Source organism: Notothenia rossii (assembly GCF_949606895.1).
Source record: "Notothenia rossii genome assembly, chromosome: 3".
Classification (NCBI taxonomy): domain Eukaryota; kingdom Metazoa; phylum Chordata; class Actinopteri; order Perciformes; family Nototheniidae; genus Notothenia; species Notothenia rossii.
The window spans coordinates 163,094-180,075 of NC_136901.1; the positions used below are offsets into that span (position 1 = coordinate 163,094).

Consider the following 16,982-nt stretch of genomic DNA (forward strand, 5'->3'; position numbering starts at 1 on the left):
GGGATAACACACACCTGGGATAACACAGACACACACACACACACACACACACACACACCTGGGATAACACACACACACACACACACACACACACACACCCGGGATAACACAGACAGACACACACACACACACACACCTGGGATAACACAGACAGACACACACACACACACACACCTGGGATAACACATACCTGGGATAACACAGACACACACACACACCTGGGATAACACACACCTGGGATAACACAGACACACACACACACACACACACACACACACACCTGGGATAACACACACACACACACACACACACACAGGATAACACAGACACACACACACACACACACACACAGGATAACACAGACACACACACACACACACACACACACACACACACCTGGGATAACACACACACACACACACACACACACAGGATAACACAGACACACACACACACACACACACACGGGATAACACACACACCCGGGATAACACAGACAGACACACATACACACACACACACCCGGGATAACACAGACAGACACACACACACACACACACCTGGGATAACACAGACACACACACACACACACACACACACACACCTGGGATAACACACACACACACACCTGGGATAACACACACACACACACACACACACACACCCGGGATAACACAGACAGACACACATACACACACACACACCTGGGATAACACAGACACACACACACACACACACACACACACACACACACACACACACACACCTGGGATAACACACACACACACACACACACACACACCCGGGATAACACAGACACACACACACACACACACACCTGGGATAACACACACACACACAGACACACCTGGGATAACACACACACACACACACACACACACACACAGACACACACGGGATAACACACACCTGGGATAACACACACACACACACCTGGGATAACACACACACACACACACACACACACACCTGGGATAACACACACACACACACCTGGGATAACACACACACCTGGGATAACACACACACACACACACACACACACACACACACGGGATAACACACACCTGGGATAACACACACACACACACACCTGGGATAACACAACACACACACCTGGGATAACACACACCTGGGATAACACACACACACACCTGGGATAACACACACCTGGGATAACACACACACACACACACCTGGGATAACACACACCTGGGATAACACACACCTGGGATAACACACACACACACACACACACACACACACCTGGGATAACACACACCTGGGATAACACACACACACACACACACACACACCTCCTGGGATAACACACACCTGGGATAACACACACACACACACACCTGGGATAACACACACCTGGGATAACACACACACACACACACCTGGGATAACACACACCTGGGATAACACACACCTGGGATAACACACACACACACACACACACACACACACCTGGGATAACACACACACACACACACACACACACACACACACACACACACACCTGGGATAACACACACCTGGGATAACACACACCTGGGATAACACACACACACACACACACACACACACACCTGGGATAACACACACACACACACACACACACACCTGGGATAACACACACACACACACACACACACACACACACACACCTGGGATAACACACACACACACACACACCTGGGATAACACACACCTGGGATAACACACACACACACACACACACCTGGGATAACACACACACACACACACACACACACACACACCTGGGATAACACCGACCTGGGATAACACACACCTGGGATAACACACACACACACACACACACACACACACCTGGGATAACACACACACACACACACACACACACACACACACACACCTGGGATAACACACACCTGGGATAACACACACACACACACACACACACACACACACACACACACACACACACCTGGGATAACACACACACACACACACACCTGGGATAACACCGACCTGGGATAACACACACCTGGGATAACACACACACACACACACACACACACACACCTGGGATAACACACACACACACACACACACACACACACACACACACACCTGGGATAACACACACCTGGGATAACACACACACACACACACACACCTGGGATAACACACACACACACACACCTGGGATAACACAGACACACCTGGGATAACACACACACACCTGGGATAACACACACCTGGGATAACACACACACACACACACACACACACACACACACACACACACCTGGGATAACACAGACACACACACACCTGGGATAACACACATCTGGGATAACACACATCTGGGATAACACACACACACACACACACACACACACACACACACACACACACACACACACACACACACACACCTGGGATAACACAGACACACACACACCTGGGATAACACACACAGCTGGGATAACACAACACACACACACCTGGGATAACACACACACACACAGCTGGGATAACACAACACACACACACCTGGGATAACACAACACACACCTGGGATAACACACACACACACACACACACACACCTGGGATAACACACACACACACACACACACACACACCTGGGATAACACACACACACACAGACACACACACACCTGGGATAACACACATCTGGGATAACACACACACACACACACACACACACCTGGGATAACACATACACACACCTGGGATAACACACACACACACACACCTGGGATAACACAGACACACACACACCTGGGATAACACACATCTGGGATAACACACACACACACACACACCTGGGATAACACATACACACACCTGGGATAACACAACACACACACACACCTGGGATAACACAGACACACACACACCTGGGATAACACACATCTGGGATAACACACAGCTGGGATAACACAACACACACACACCTGGGATAACACAACACACACCTGGGATAACACACACACACACACACACACACACAGCTGGGATAACACAACACACACCTGGGATAACACACACACACACCTGGGATAACACACACACACACACACACACACACAGCTGGGATAACACAACACACACCTGGGATAACACACACACACACACCCGGGATAACACAGACACACACACACACACACACACACCTGGGATAACACACACACACACCTGGGATAACACACACACACACCTGGGATAACACACACACACACACCCGGGATAACACAGACACACACACACACACACACACACACACACACACACACAGACACACCTGGGATAACACAGACACACACACAGACACACACACAGACACACACGGGATAACACACACACACACAAACGGGATAACACACACACACACACCTGGGATAACACACACACACACACACACACCCGGGATAACACAGACACACCTGGGATAACACACACACACACACACACACACACACGGGATAACACACACACACACACACGGGATAACACACACCTGGGATAACACACACACACACACCTGGGATAACACACACCTGGGATAACACACACACACACCTGGGATAACACACACCTGGGATAACACATACACACACCTGGGATAACACACACCTGGGATAACACACATCTGGGATAACACACACCTGGGATAACACAACACACACACACAGCTGGGATAACACAACACACACACACCTGGGATAACACACACACACACACACACACACACACACATGGGATAACACACATCTGGGATAACACACCTGGGATAACACACACACACACACACACACACACACACACCTGGGATAACACAGACACACCTGGGATAACACACACACACACACACACACACACACACACACACACACACACACACACACACACACACACACACACACACACACACACACACACACACACACACACACACACACACACACACACACACACACACACACACACACACACACACACACACACACACACACACACCTGGGATAACACAGACACACCTGGGATAACACACACCTGGGATAACACAACACACACACACAGCTGGGATAACACAACACACACCTGGGATAACACACACACACACACACACACACACACACCTGGGATAACACACACACACACCCGGGATAACAGACACACACACACACACACACACACACCTGGGATAACACAGACACACACACACACACAGACACACACGGGATAACACACACACACACACCCAGGATAACACAGACACACCTGGGATAACACACGCACACACACACACACGGGATAACACACACACACACAAACGGGATAACACACACCTGGGATAACACACACACACACACCTGGGATAACACACACCTGGGATAACACACACACACACCTGGGATAACACACACACACACCTGGGATAACACACACACACACCTGGGATAACACACACACACCTGGGATAACACACACACACACCTGGGATAACACACACACACACACACACACACCTGGGATAACACACACCTGGGATAACACACACACACACCTGGGATAACACAGACACACACACACACACAGACACACACGGGATAACACACACACACACAAACGGGATAACACACACACACACACCTGGGATAACACACACACACACACACACCCAGGATAACACAGACACACCTGGGATAACACACGCACACACACACACACGGGATAACACAGACACACCTGGGATAACACACACACACACAAACGGGATAACACACACCTGGGATAACACACACACACACACCTGGGATAACACAACACACACCTGGGATAACACACACACACACCTGGGATAACACACACACACACCTGGGATAACACACACACACACACACACACACACACACACAGACACACCTGGGATAACACAACACACACACACACACCTGGGATAACACAACACACACACACCTGGGATAACACACGCACACACACACACACGGGATAACACACACATGGGATAACACATACACACACCTGGGATAACACACATCTGGGATAACACACACCTGGGATAACACAACACACACACACACCTGGGATAACACACACACACACAGCTGGGATAACACAACACACACACACCTGGGATAACACACACACACACACACACACACACACACACACACACCTGGGATAACACAGACACACACACACCTGGGATAACACACATCTGGGATAACACACACACACACACACACACACACCTGGGATAACACATACACACACCTGGGATAACACATACACACACCTGGGATAACACACACCTGGGATAACACAACACACACACACAGCTGGGATAACACAACACACACACACACACACAGACATGGGATAACACAACACACACCTGGGATAACACACACACACACACACACACACAGCTGGGATAACACAACACACACACACCTGGGATAACACAGCACACACACACACACACACCTGGGATAACACACACACACACCTGGGATAACACACACACACACACACACACACACACCTGGGATAACACACACACACACCTGGGATAACACACACACACACACCCGGGATAACACAGACACACACACACACACACACACACAGACACACAGACACACCTGGGATAACACAGACACACACACACACACACACACACACACACACACACAGACACACCTGGGATAACACAGACACACACACACACACACACACACAGACACACACGGGATAACACACACACACACAAACGGGATAACACACACACACCTGGGATAACACACACACACACACACACACACACACACCTGGGATAACACACACACACACCTGGGATAACACACACACACACACCCGGGATAACACAGACACACACACACACACACACACACACACACACACACCCGGGATAACACAGACACACCTGGGATAACACACGCACACACACACACACGGGATAACACACACACACACAAACGGGATAACACACACACACACACGGGATAACACACACCTGGGATAACACACACACACACCTGGGATAACACACACACACACCTGGGATAACACATACACACACATGGGATAACACACATCTGGGATAACACACACCTGGGATAACACACAAACACACACACCTGGGATAACACACAAACACACACAGCTGGGATAACACAACACACACCTGGGATAACACACACACACACATACACGGGATAACACATACACACACACACACACACATGGGATAACACATACACACACATGGGATAACACACATCTGGGATAACACACCTGGGATAACACACACACACACACACACACACACACACACACACCTGGGATAACACAGACACACCTGGGATAACACACACACACACACACACACACACACACACCTGGGATAACACAGACACACCTGGGATAACACACATCTGGGATAACACACACACACACACATACACACACCTGGGATAACACATACACACACCTGGGATAACACAACACACACACACAGCTGGGATAACACAACACACACACCTGGGATAACACACACACACACCCGGGATAACAGACACACACACACACACACACACACACACACACACAGACACACCTGGGATAACACAGACACACACACACACACACACAGACACACACGGGATAACACACACACACACAAACGGGATAACACACACACACACACCTGGGATAACACACACACACACACACACCCAGGATAACACAGACACACCTGGGATAACACACGCACACACACGGGATAACACACACACACACACACACCCAGGATAACACAGACACACCTGGGATAACACACGCACACACACACACACGGGATAACACACACACACACACACCTGGGATAACACACACCTGGGATAACACACACACACACACACCTGGGATAACACACACCTGGGATAACACACACCTGGGATAACACACACACACACCTGGGATAACACACACACACCTGGGATAACACACACACACACACACACACACACACACACACACACACCTGGGATAACACACACCTGGGATAACACACACACACACCTGGGATAACACAGACACACACACACACACAGACACACACGGGATAACACACACACACACACCTGGGATAACACACACACACACACACACACACACCTGGGATAACACACACCTGGGATAACACACACACACACCTGGGATAACACAGACACACACACACACACACACACAAACGGGATAACACACACACACACACCTGGGATAACACACACACACAGACACACGGGATAACACACACCTGGGATAACACACACCTGGGATAACACAGACACACACACACACACACACACAAACGGGATAACACACACACACACACCTGGGATAACACACACACACAGACACACGGGATAACACACACCTGGGATAACACACACCTGGGATAACACAGACACACACACCTGGGATAACACACACACACACACAAACGGGATAACACACACCTGGGATAACACACACACACACACACACGGGATAACACACACACACACACCTGGGATAACACAACACACACCTGGGATAACACACACACACACACACACACACACACACACACCTGGGATAACACACACACACACACACACACACACACACACACACACACACAGACACACCTGGGATAACACACACACACACACACACACACACACACACACACACACACACACACACACACACACACCTGGGATAACACACACACACACACACACACACACACAGACACACACACACACACAGGATAACACACACACACACACAAACGGGATAACACACACACACACACACGGGATAACACACACACACACACACACACACACCTGGGATAACACATACACACACCTGGGATAACACATACACACACCTGGGATAACACACACCTGGGATAACACAACACACACACACAGCTGGGATAACACAACACACACACACACACACAGACATGGGATAACACAACACACACCTGGGATAACACACACACACACACACACACACAGCTGGGATAACACAACACACACACACCTGGGATAACACAGCACACACACACACACACACACCTGGGATAACACACACACACACCTGGGATAACACACACACACACACACACACACACACCTGGGATAACACACACACACACCTGGGATAACACACACACACACACCCGGGATAACACAGACACACACACACACACACACACACAGACACACAGACACACCTGGGATAACACAGACACACACACACACACACACACACACACACACACACACACACAGACACACCTGGGATAACACAGACACACACACACACACACACACACAGACACACACGGGATAACACACACACACACAAACGGGATAACACACACACACCTGGGATAACACACACACACACACACACACACACACACCTGGGATAACACACACACACACCTGGGATAACACACACACACACACCCGGGATAACACAGACACACACACACACACACACACACACACACACACACACACCTGGGATAACACACACACACACACACCCGGGATAACACAGACACACCTGGGATAACACACGCACACACACACACACGGGATAACACACACACACACAAACGGGATAACACACACACACACACGGGATAACACACACCTGGGATAACACACACACACACCTGGGATAACACATACACACACATGGGATAACACACATCTGGGATAACACACACCTGGGATAACACACAAACACACACACCTGGGATAACACACAAACACACACAGCTGGGATAACACAACACACACCTGGGATAACACACACACACACATACACGGGATAACACATACACACACACACACACACATGGGATAACACATACACACACATGGGATAACACACATCTGGGATAACACACCTGGGATAACACACACACACACACACACACACACACACACACACACACCTGGGATAACACAGACACACCTGGGATAACACACACACACACACACACACACACACACACCTGGGATAACACAGACACACCTGGGATAACACACATCTGGGATAACACACACACACACACATACACACACCTGGGATAACACATACACACACCTGGGATAACACAACACACACACACAGCTGGGATAACACAACACACACACACCTGGGATAACACACACACACACCCGGGATAACAGACACACACACACACACACACACACACACACACACACACAGACACACCTGGGATAACACAGACACACACACACACACACACAGACACACACGGGATAACACACACACACACAAACGGGATAACACACACACACACACCTGGGATAACACACACACACACACACACCCAGGATAACACAGACACACCTGGGATAACACACGCACACACACGGGATAACACACACACACACACACCCAGGATAACACAGACACACCTGGGATAACACACGCACACACACACACACGGGATAACACACACACACACACACCTGGGATAACACACACCTGGGATAACACACACACACACACACCTGGGATAACACACACCTGGGATAACACACACCTGGGATAACACACACACACACCTGGGATAACACACACACACACCTGGGATAACACACACACACACACACACACACACACACACACACCTGGGATAACACACACCTGGGATAACACACACACACACCTGGGATAACACAGACACACACACACACACAGACACACACGGGATAACACACACACACACACCTGGGATAACACACACACACACACACACACACACCTGGGATAACACACACCTGGGATAACACACACACACACCTGGGATAACACAGACACACACACACACACACACACAAACGGGATAACACACACACACACACCTGGGATAACACACACACACAGACACACGGGATAACACACACCTGGGATAACACACACCTGGGATAACACACACACACACACAAACGGGATAACACACACACACACACCTGGGATAACACACACACACACACAAACGGGATAACACACACCTGGGATAACACACACACACACACACACGGGATAACACACACACACACACCTGGGATAACACAACACACACCTGGGATAACACACACACACACACACACACACACACACACACACACCTGGGATAACACACACACACACACACACACACACACACACACACAGACACACCTGGGATAACACACACACACACACACACACACACACACACACACACACACACACACACACCTGGGATAACACACACACACACACACACACACACACACAGACACACACACACACACAGGATAACACACACACACACACAAACGGGATAACACACACACACACACACGGGATAACACACACACACACAAACGGGATAACACACACCTGGGATAACACACACACACACCTGGGATAACACACACCTGGGATAACACACACACACCTGGGATAACACACACACACCTGGGATAACACACACACACACCTGGGATAACACACACACACCTGGGATAACACACACACACACCTGGGATAACACACACACACACACACACACACCTGGGATAACACACACACACACACACACACACACCTGGGATAACACACACACACACCTGGGATAACACACACACACACACACCTGGGATAACACACACCTGGGATAACACACACACACACCTGGGATAACACACACACACCTGGGATAACACACACACACACACCTGGGATAACACACACCTGGGATAACACACACACACACCTGGGATAACACACACCTGGGATAACACACACACACACCTGGGATAACACACACACACACACACACACACACCTGGGATAACACACACCTGGGATAACACACACACACCTGGGATAACACACACACACACACCTGGGCTAACACACACACACACACACACACCTGGGCTAACACACACACACCTGGGATAACACACACACAAACACACACACCTGGGCTAACACACACACACATACACACACCTGGGCTAACACACACACACACCTGGGCTAACACACACACACCTGGGCTAACACACACACACACCTGGGCTAACACACACACACACCTGGGCTAACACACACACACACACACACACCTGGGCTAACACACACACACACCTGGGCTAACACACACACACACACACCTGGGATAACACACACACACACACCTGGGCTAACACACACACCTGGGCTAACACACACACACACACACCTGGGCTAACACACACACACACACCTGGGCTAATACACACACCTGGGCTAACACACACACACACACACACACAGCTGGGATAACACAACACACACACACCTGGGATAACACAACACACACACACCTGGGCTAACACACACACACACACACCTGGGCTAACACACACACACACACACACCTGGGCTAATACACACACCTGGGCTAACACACACACCTGGGCTAACACACACACACACAGCTGGGATAACACAACACACACACACCTGGGATAACACAACACACAGCTGGGCTAACACACACACACACACACCTGGGATAACACACACACACACACCTGGGATAACACACACACACACACCTGGGCTAACACACACATACACCAGAGGCCTGTACTACGAAGCCGGATGTTCTTTGCAAAATGCTCCAGGAAAACACGTCCGACATTCAGGGGTACTCGTCAATATGTGCAAATGCGTCGCGCCTATGCACTCTAGTTTGAGTTTCAGCTCCGGCGCTTTAAGTTCACGAGCGTGCTCCACTAGCACCCCCTCTTTGAACAGCTGTTTGGACCTCCTTTCGAGCGCAACAAGAAAGCACGGGTCAGCAGTGGCGCGGATGAGCTACGGGATTACTGCCAGCAGACGCCACACAATGGATAACCCTCCGAAGTGGTGGGCACAAAACGATCCCCCCGTTTAGCCAAGCTTTCAGGAGCTACACCAGCACCCCAAGTGAACGGATGCTTTCCCTGGCAGGCACCACTGCCACCCGACAGCGGTCACGCCTCCTTCCCTCACATGTTGATGCTTTGGTCTTCCTCAACACAAACCAAAACACCTGGAAGGGTGGACATCGTTATCGAGGAGGACAGTGACAGCGAGTAAAGTGTTGAGCAATGCGCACTGCATTTGTGTTCTTAAGAGTTTTTGGTGAGTCCAGTTACTGTTTTTTATTTAATCAGCCATGTAACCCAAATTCAAATGCTGCTTTGTTTGTGTTTAACGTAGCTGTATGCATTGCAATACAAAATACAGTGTTACACCACTTTGTGTGTCTTTATGACGCAACAACTAGTCGACTACTATTTTGAAAAACTTGTCGAATCGTAATTATTGGTAGTTGTGAAACCCCTAACACACACACCTGTAATATCAATATATTGAATTTAAACACATCTGTAGGTGCTGCGTATCAGTAATATAATCAGAGACAGTATTTGGTGCTGAATTGGTTTTATTGTTTGAAACATCGATCAGATCTTGTTGAAGGCGGCGACGTCCATCGACTGAACGAAGTCTTCGAACGCTGTGATCTGTTCCTCCAGCATGTCTGTGCCCACCTGGAACACATCATATTACCATTAGACACACACACACACACCACTTCTAAAAAAGGTTAAATTAATCATCTTTTTTCTCAAAGTAATGATAAACCTGTGAGTTGGATGTAGAAGAGTCATAATCAATAAAGATGTTTTTATTTTAAAGTAAATTCAGATTGAACATAGTAAAGAAATGTAAATTATTGTGTCCATCCAAAAGAAAACAACTTCTAGTGGAAACTACCCTTGGATGATGGGATATTAGACTAAAAGCTTTAGGAATCCAAACTATAAAATATAATAAGTACCCTGTATGAAGATTTGATGCAAAACAAGGGAAATGTGACCTTTCTCTGGAACCCATTGGTCGATTTGGATTGACATCTCTTTTTAACCACTAGAGCCAAAGGAATCGAGGGGAAGCTCCACATACACGTTATCAAACAAGGAGTGAGAGTGACACGTAGCAAAAACCGGAAGCTGCGCTAACGTTTTAAAACCATTGAATACGAGTTTTGATCAGAATAACAGCTACGGTGAGCATATCTCCGTGTTTAGCTAAAGCTACGTCGCGTGTTGTCTGTGTTTGCTTCCCCTGTCACGAGCTCTGATCGCTCAGTGATGATCCTTATACTTCTATAATCTGTGGACTCTCAGGATGTTAGCTAAGCTTGTTTGTGCAGATCCAGTAAGTATATCGATCGGTATAGCTAGAGTTCTGTGCTAAGTGCGTAAGCATGTTTTCACTCAGGGCTCATTTAGACCCTTCTTGTGAGACTTGTGTTTTGTTTCGGTAAAAAGGGTTCGCATGATCTGTTAGCTGAGTTTCTTCCCGTTAGAAGGGTATGACACATTCATAGTTTCTTTAATATTAAGAACCCCTGAGAAACAGTGTCGTGAAAAAAAAGAAAGCCCTGCCGGCGGGGTCTTTGGGGCCTAACAGGTTAACCCCTAACCCTTACACATGAATAGGTTGTTCAATGTTAAGAAGCCCTGACAGTTTCCTGAATATTGTTGTGTTCAACAGGATTGATATTTTGTGTGTGTGTGTGTGTATATATAAATATATATATATATATATATATATATATATATAGCAGTGTGTAATTAAGGTAATATATACTAGATATTAAAGTATAGATATATTTTAATACCTTGTCGTCCTCGATCACGCAGTTGATCTGAAGTTTCTGGATGCCGTAACCCACGGGCAAAAGTTTAGCTGAAACACATACACATTAATTTATTATAATACATTTACACTCACTTCTAGAGATGATCCGATGACGTGATCGGGGATCGGAGCCGATCACGTGATTTTCAAAAGATCGGAATCGGGAGAAGGGGATCGGGATTTTTTTCTTTTTTTATTCAATGTTACAAAACAAAAATGCCCATGTTCAAGTCGTAAAGTCATCCTGAGGCCTTAGTTTTGGTTTCAAATTACACATCATGTATGTGTTGCTTCTTTGGGGCTTGTCTTCATAGACCTGCTTATTTCTCTCAAATCTGGCAACAGAGTGGGCGCAGTGTCTAATTGTAGCAGTAAGCTAACGAGTACTGAAAGCTTTATTTTGATCCAATGCTGCACAACTGAACTGATCCAATGCTGCTGTGAAAGAAAGAAGCTATATCCATGTTGGATAGAATATCCAATTTAAATACAAAAATAACCTTAAGGGACAACTTGAATGCTTTTTTTCCTCTTAATGCATTGCATAACGATCGGGAAAAATCGGTATCGGCAAATTGTCAAAATCAAATGATCGGAAGCAAAAAAAGGTGATCGGGACATCCCTACTATATATATATATATATATATATATATATATATATATATATATATATATATATATATATATATATATATATACACACTAATGTACAGTCAATATATAATGCAGATCGCAGGTTTCAGCTCAAAGAGAATCATCACATATTTCAGCCGAAAGATGGTAGAGAACATCATCAACCCGTGCTATGTATGTATGCATGTATGTATGTATGTATGTATGTATGCATGTATGTATGTATATATGTATGTATGCATGTATGTATGTATGTATGTATGCATGTATGCATATATATATATTAAACACTCACACTGTCCCCAGAGCAGCCCCTCCATGCTGATGCTCCTCACGAGAGCCTCCAGCTGCTTCATGTCCGTCTCGTCGTCCCACGGCTTGACGTCCAATAGGAGAGAAGACTTGGCGATGATGGTGGGCTCTGTGGAGGAGGGGGAGGAGTCAGTTACCGTGGCAACAGATCACCAGCCGAGTGAAAGTCGGCAACCCGAGTCTCTCAGAATAAAACATGGTGTCCATCAGGGGTCAGTCGAAAGATGGTGATTGGTTGATCATCATAGAGCGGCGCAGGGATTGGTCGGTTTCTATCTGTCACTCACTTTTTGATTTCTTCGCGGCATACTGAGCCAGACGTTCCTCCTTCAGACGCTCTGCCTCCTCGTCCTCCTGACAAACACAGGTAAACACACAGGTAAACATAAACAAGACTAAACGCAGGGATCAACACTTCAGACTGACTTCACGATGACCTCACCTCCTCGTCGGAGCCGAACAGGTCGATGTCGTCGTCGTCTTCCTCCTTGGCGGCTGAGGGGGCGGAGCCTGAGGTGGTGTCGGCCAATCCTGGAGGGCCGTACTGACCGAGAGGCTTCTTCACACCTGGGAGGCTGAGAGAGGAGGCGGGGCTTAACACAGTGACATCACACACACCTGGGAGGTGCTTAACACAGTGACATCACACACACACACACACACACACACCTGTGCTCCTCACCTGCTCCTCTGGCTGTAGGACAGGATGTGGTGGTACCAGCGCAGCGCATGGACCAGGTCAGCTGACGGGGCGCCGGACAGAGAGTCGAACACCGCCACGTCCGCCTGAGAGGGGACGTACCTGCATACAGGAAGTGATGTCAGCACACAGGTGGTGAGGTCAACACCTGGGAGAGTTACCGGTTACTCTGAATTAATTATATATATATATATATATATATATATATATATACACATATATATATATACACAGTGAGCAGGTTTCAGATCAAAGGGTGACATCACGGTTCAGCCGAAAGATGGTGAGTGTGATCATCATCAACCTGCACACACACAGGTGCACTCACTCACACACACACCTTGGTACTAAGTTAGCATCACTCGCTGAAAACGTTACCCTTATTTAATCTAATGAACGGCACTGATATGATCTTCATATGAACTATTAGCAGTTAGCTGATGTGCTTCAGATCACTGGAGTAACATTTAATACAGTAATACTTTTAAAAACAGCTCCATCATAATTATTAAAAGGTCTCATTAAAATGATATTTATGGAACTTTTAAAACTGCTGCTACTACTAGTTTCTACAGCCATGGTTGTGTACGTTTATTTTAAGTTTTTTATTTATCAATGTTCACCTTCTGTGACGCTGTGCCTGTCCGCGCTGCGGGACTAATAAAGGTTTTCAGATTGAAGTCACACGTCACAGCAGCTCTGTTAGCACCATGTGGCTGCTTGCTAACACACGACACTTCTTTAGCCTATAGACCATCAATAACTGGGCTGAAACTAAACTCTAACTCTTAAGATGACAGATTACAGTCTTTGAGACTGATCCGCGGACACTTTAGAGCCCCGTGACGGTTCAATTAGTCACATTTAAACACTTTAACTCTGCTAACAGCTAACTGTTAGCTCAGCGCGGAGCCAAGATGGCTGCGTGTGTCTGCAGTTTCTCTCCCTGTGAATAAGCCTTATTTCTTCCTCTCTTGTGTTTCTGTCTCACCCCTCGATGTAGCTGCGCTCCGACAGGAACCCGTTCAGCACCTTCAGCCCGGAGGCGGCTCTGAGGTCTCCGAAGCCCATAGTGAAGTAGAAGATCCGGAGGGGGGAGCAAGGAGTCGCGGAGAAGGTCCAGAAGAAAGAGGGAGGAGGCGGGAAGAGCCAAACTTATACCCGGAGAGAAGCTCCTCCTCCCGGGGGAAGAGCCGCCTCCTGCGCGCTGTTCTTGGAGGAGGGGAGGGGAGTAATATTATTAATAACACACATATTATATATACCTGTCCCTGAGTACATACATTATATATACCTGTCTCTGAGTATTAAACACACTATATGTATACCTGTCTCTGTCTCTGAGTATTAAACACACTATATGTATACCTGTCTCTGTCTCTGAGTATTAAACACACTCTATGTATACCTGTCT

At 47.6% G+C, this 16,982-nt stretch overlaps 1 protein-coding gene across 1 annotated transcript; it reads right to left on the reverse strand.

Moving 5' to 3' along the window:
- Positions 1-12,642: 12,642 nt before the first annotated feature.
- eef1b2 (eukaryotic translation elongation factor 1 beta 2) lies at positions 12,643-16,717 on the reverse strand. The gene is made up of 7 exons (XM_079671947.1): positions 16,560-16,717; positions 15,551-15,670; positions 15,311-15,443; positions 15,156-15,222; positions 14,852-14,977; positions 13,903-13,970; positions 12,643-12,766 (listed from the first exon to the last, which is right to left on the reverse strand). The coding sequence occupies exons 1-7, from the start codon at positions 16,637-16,639 to the stop codon at positions 12,680-12,682; spliced, it is 681 nt and encodes a 226-aa protein (XP_079528073.1). The 5' UTR covers positions 16,640-16,717; the 3' UTR covers positions 12,643-12,679.
- Between the last annotated feature and the right edge of the window lie 265 nt (positions 16,718-16,982).

Bases quoted from the DNA above. Each gene is read 5' to 3' on its own strand.
- eef1b2 (XM_079671947.1), bottom strand. From the start codon at position 16,639: ATGGGCTTCGGAGACCTCAGAGCCGCCTCCGGGCTGAAGGTGCTGAAC. The intron at 15,671-16,559 runs GTGAGACAGAAA...TCCTGTATGCAG, and splicing joins GAGCGCAGCTACATCGAGGG to GTACGTCCCCTCTCAGGCGG. The intron at 12,767-13,902 runs GTATTAAAATAT...GATGTGTTCCAG, and splicing joins GCGTGATCGAGGACGACAAG to GTGGGCACAGACATGCTGGA.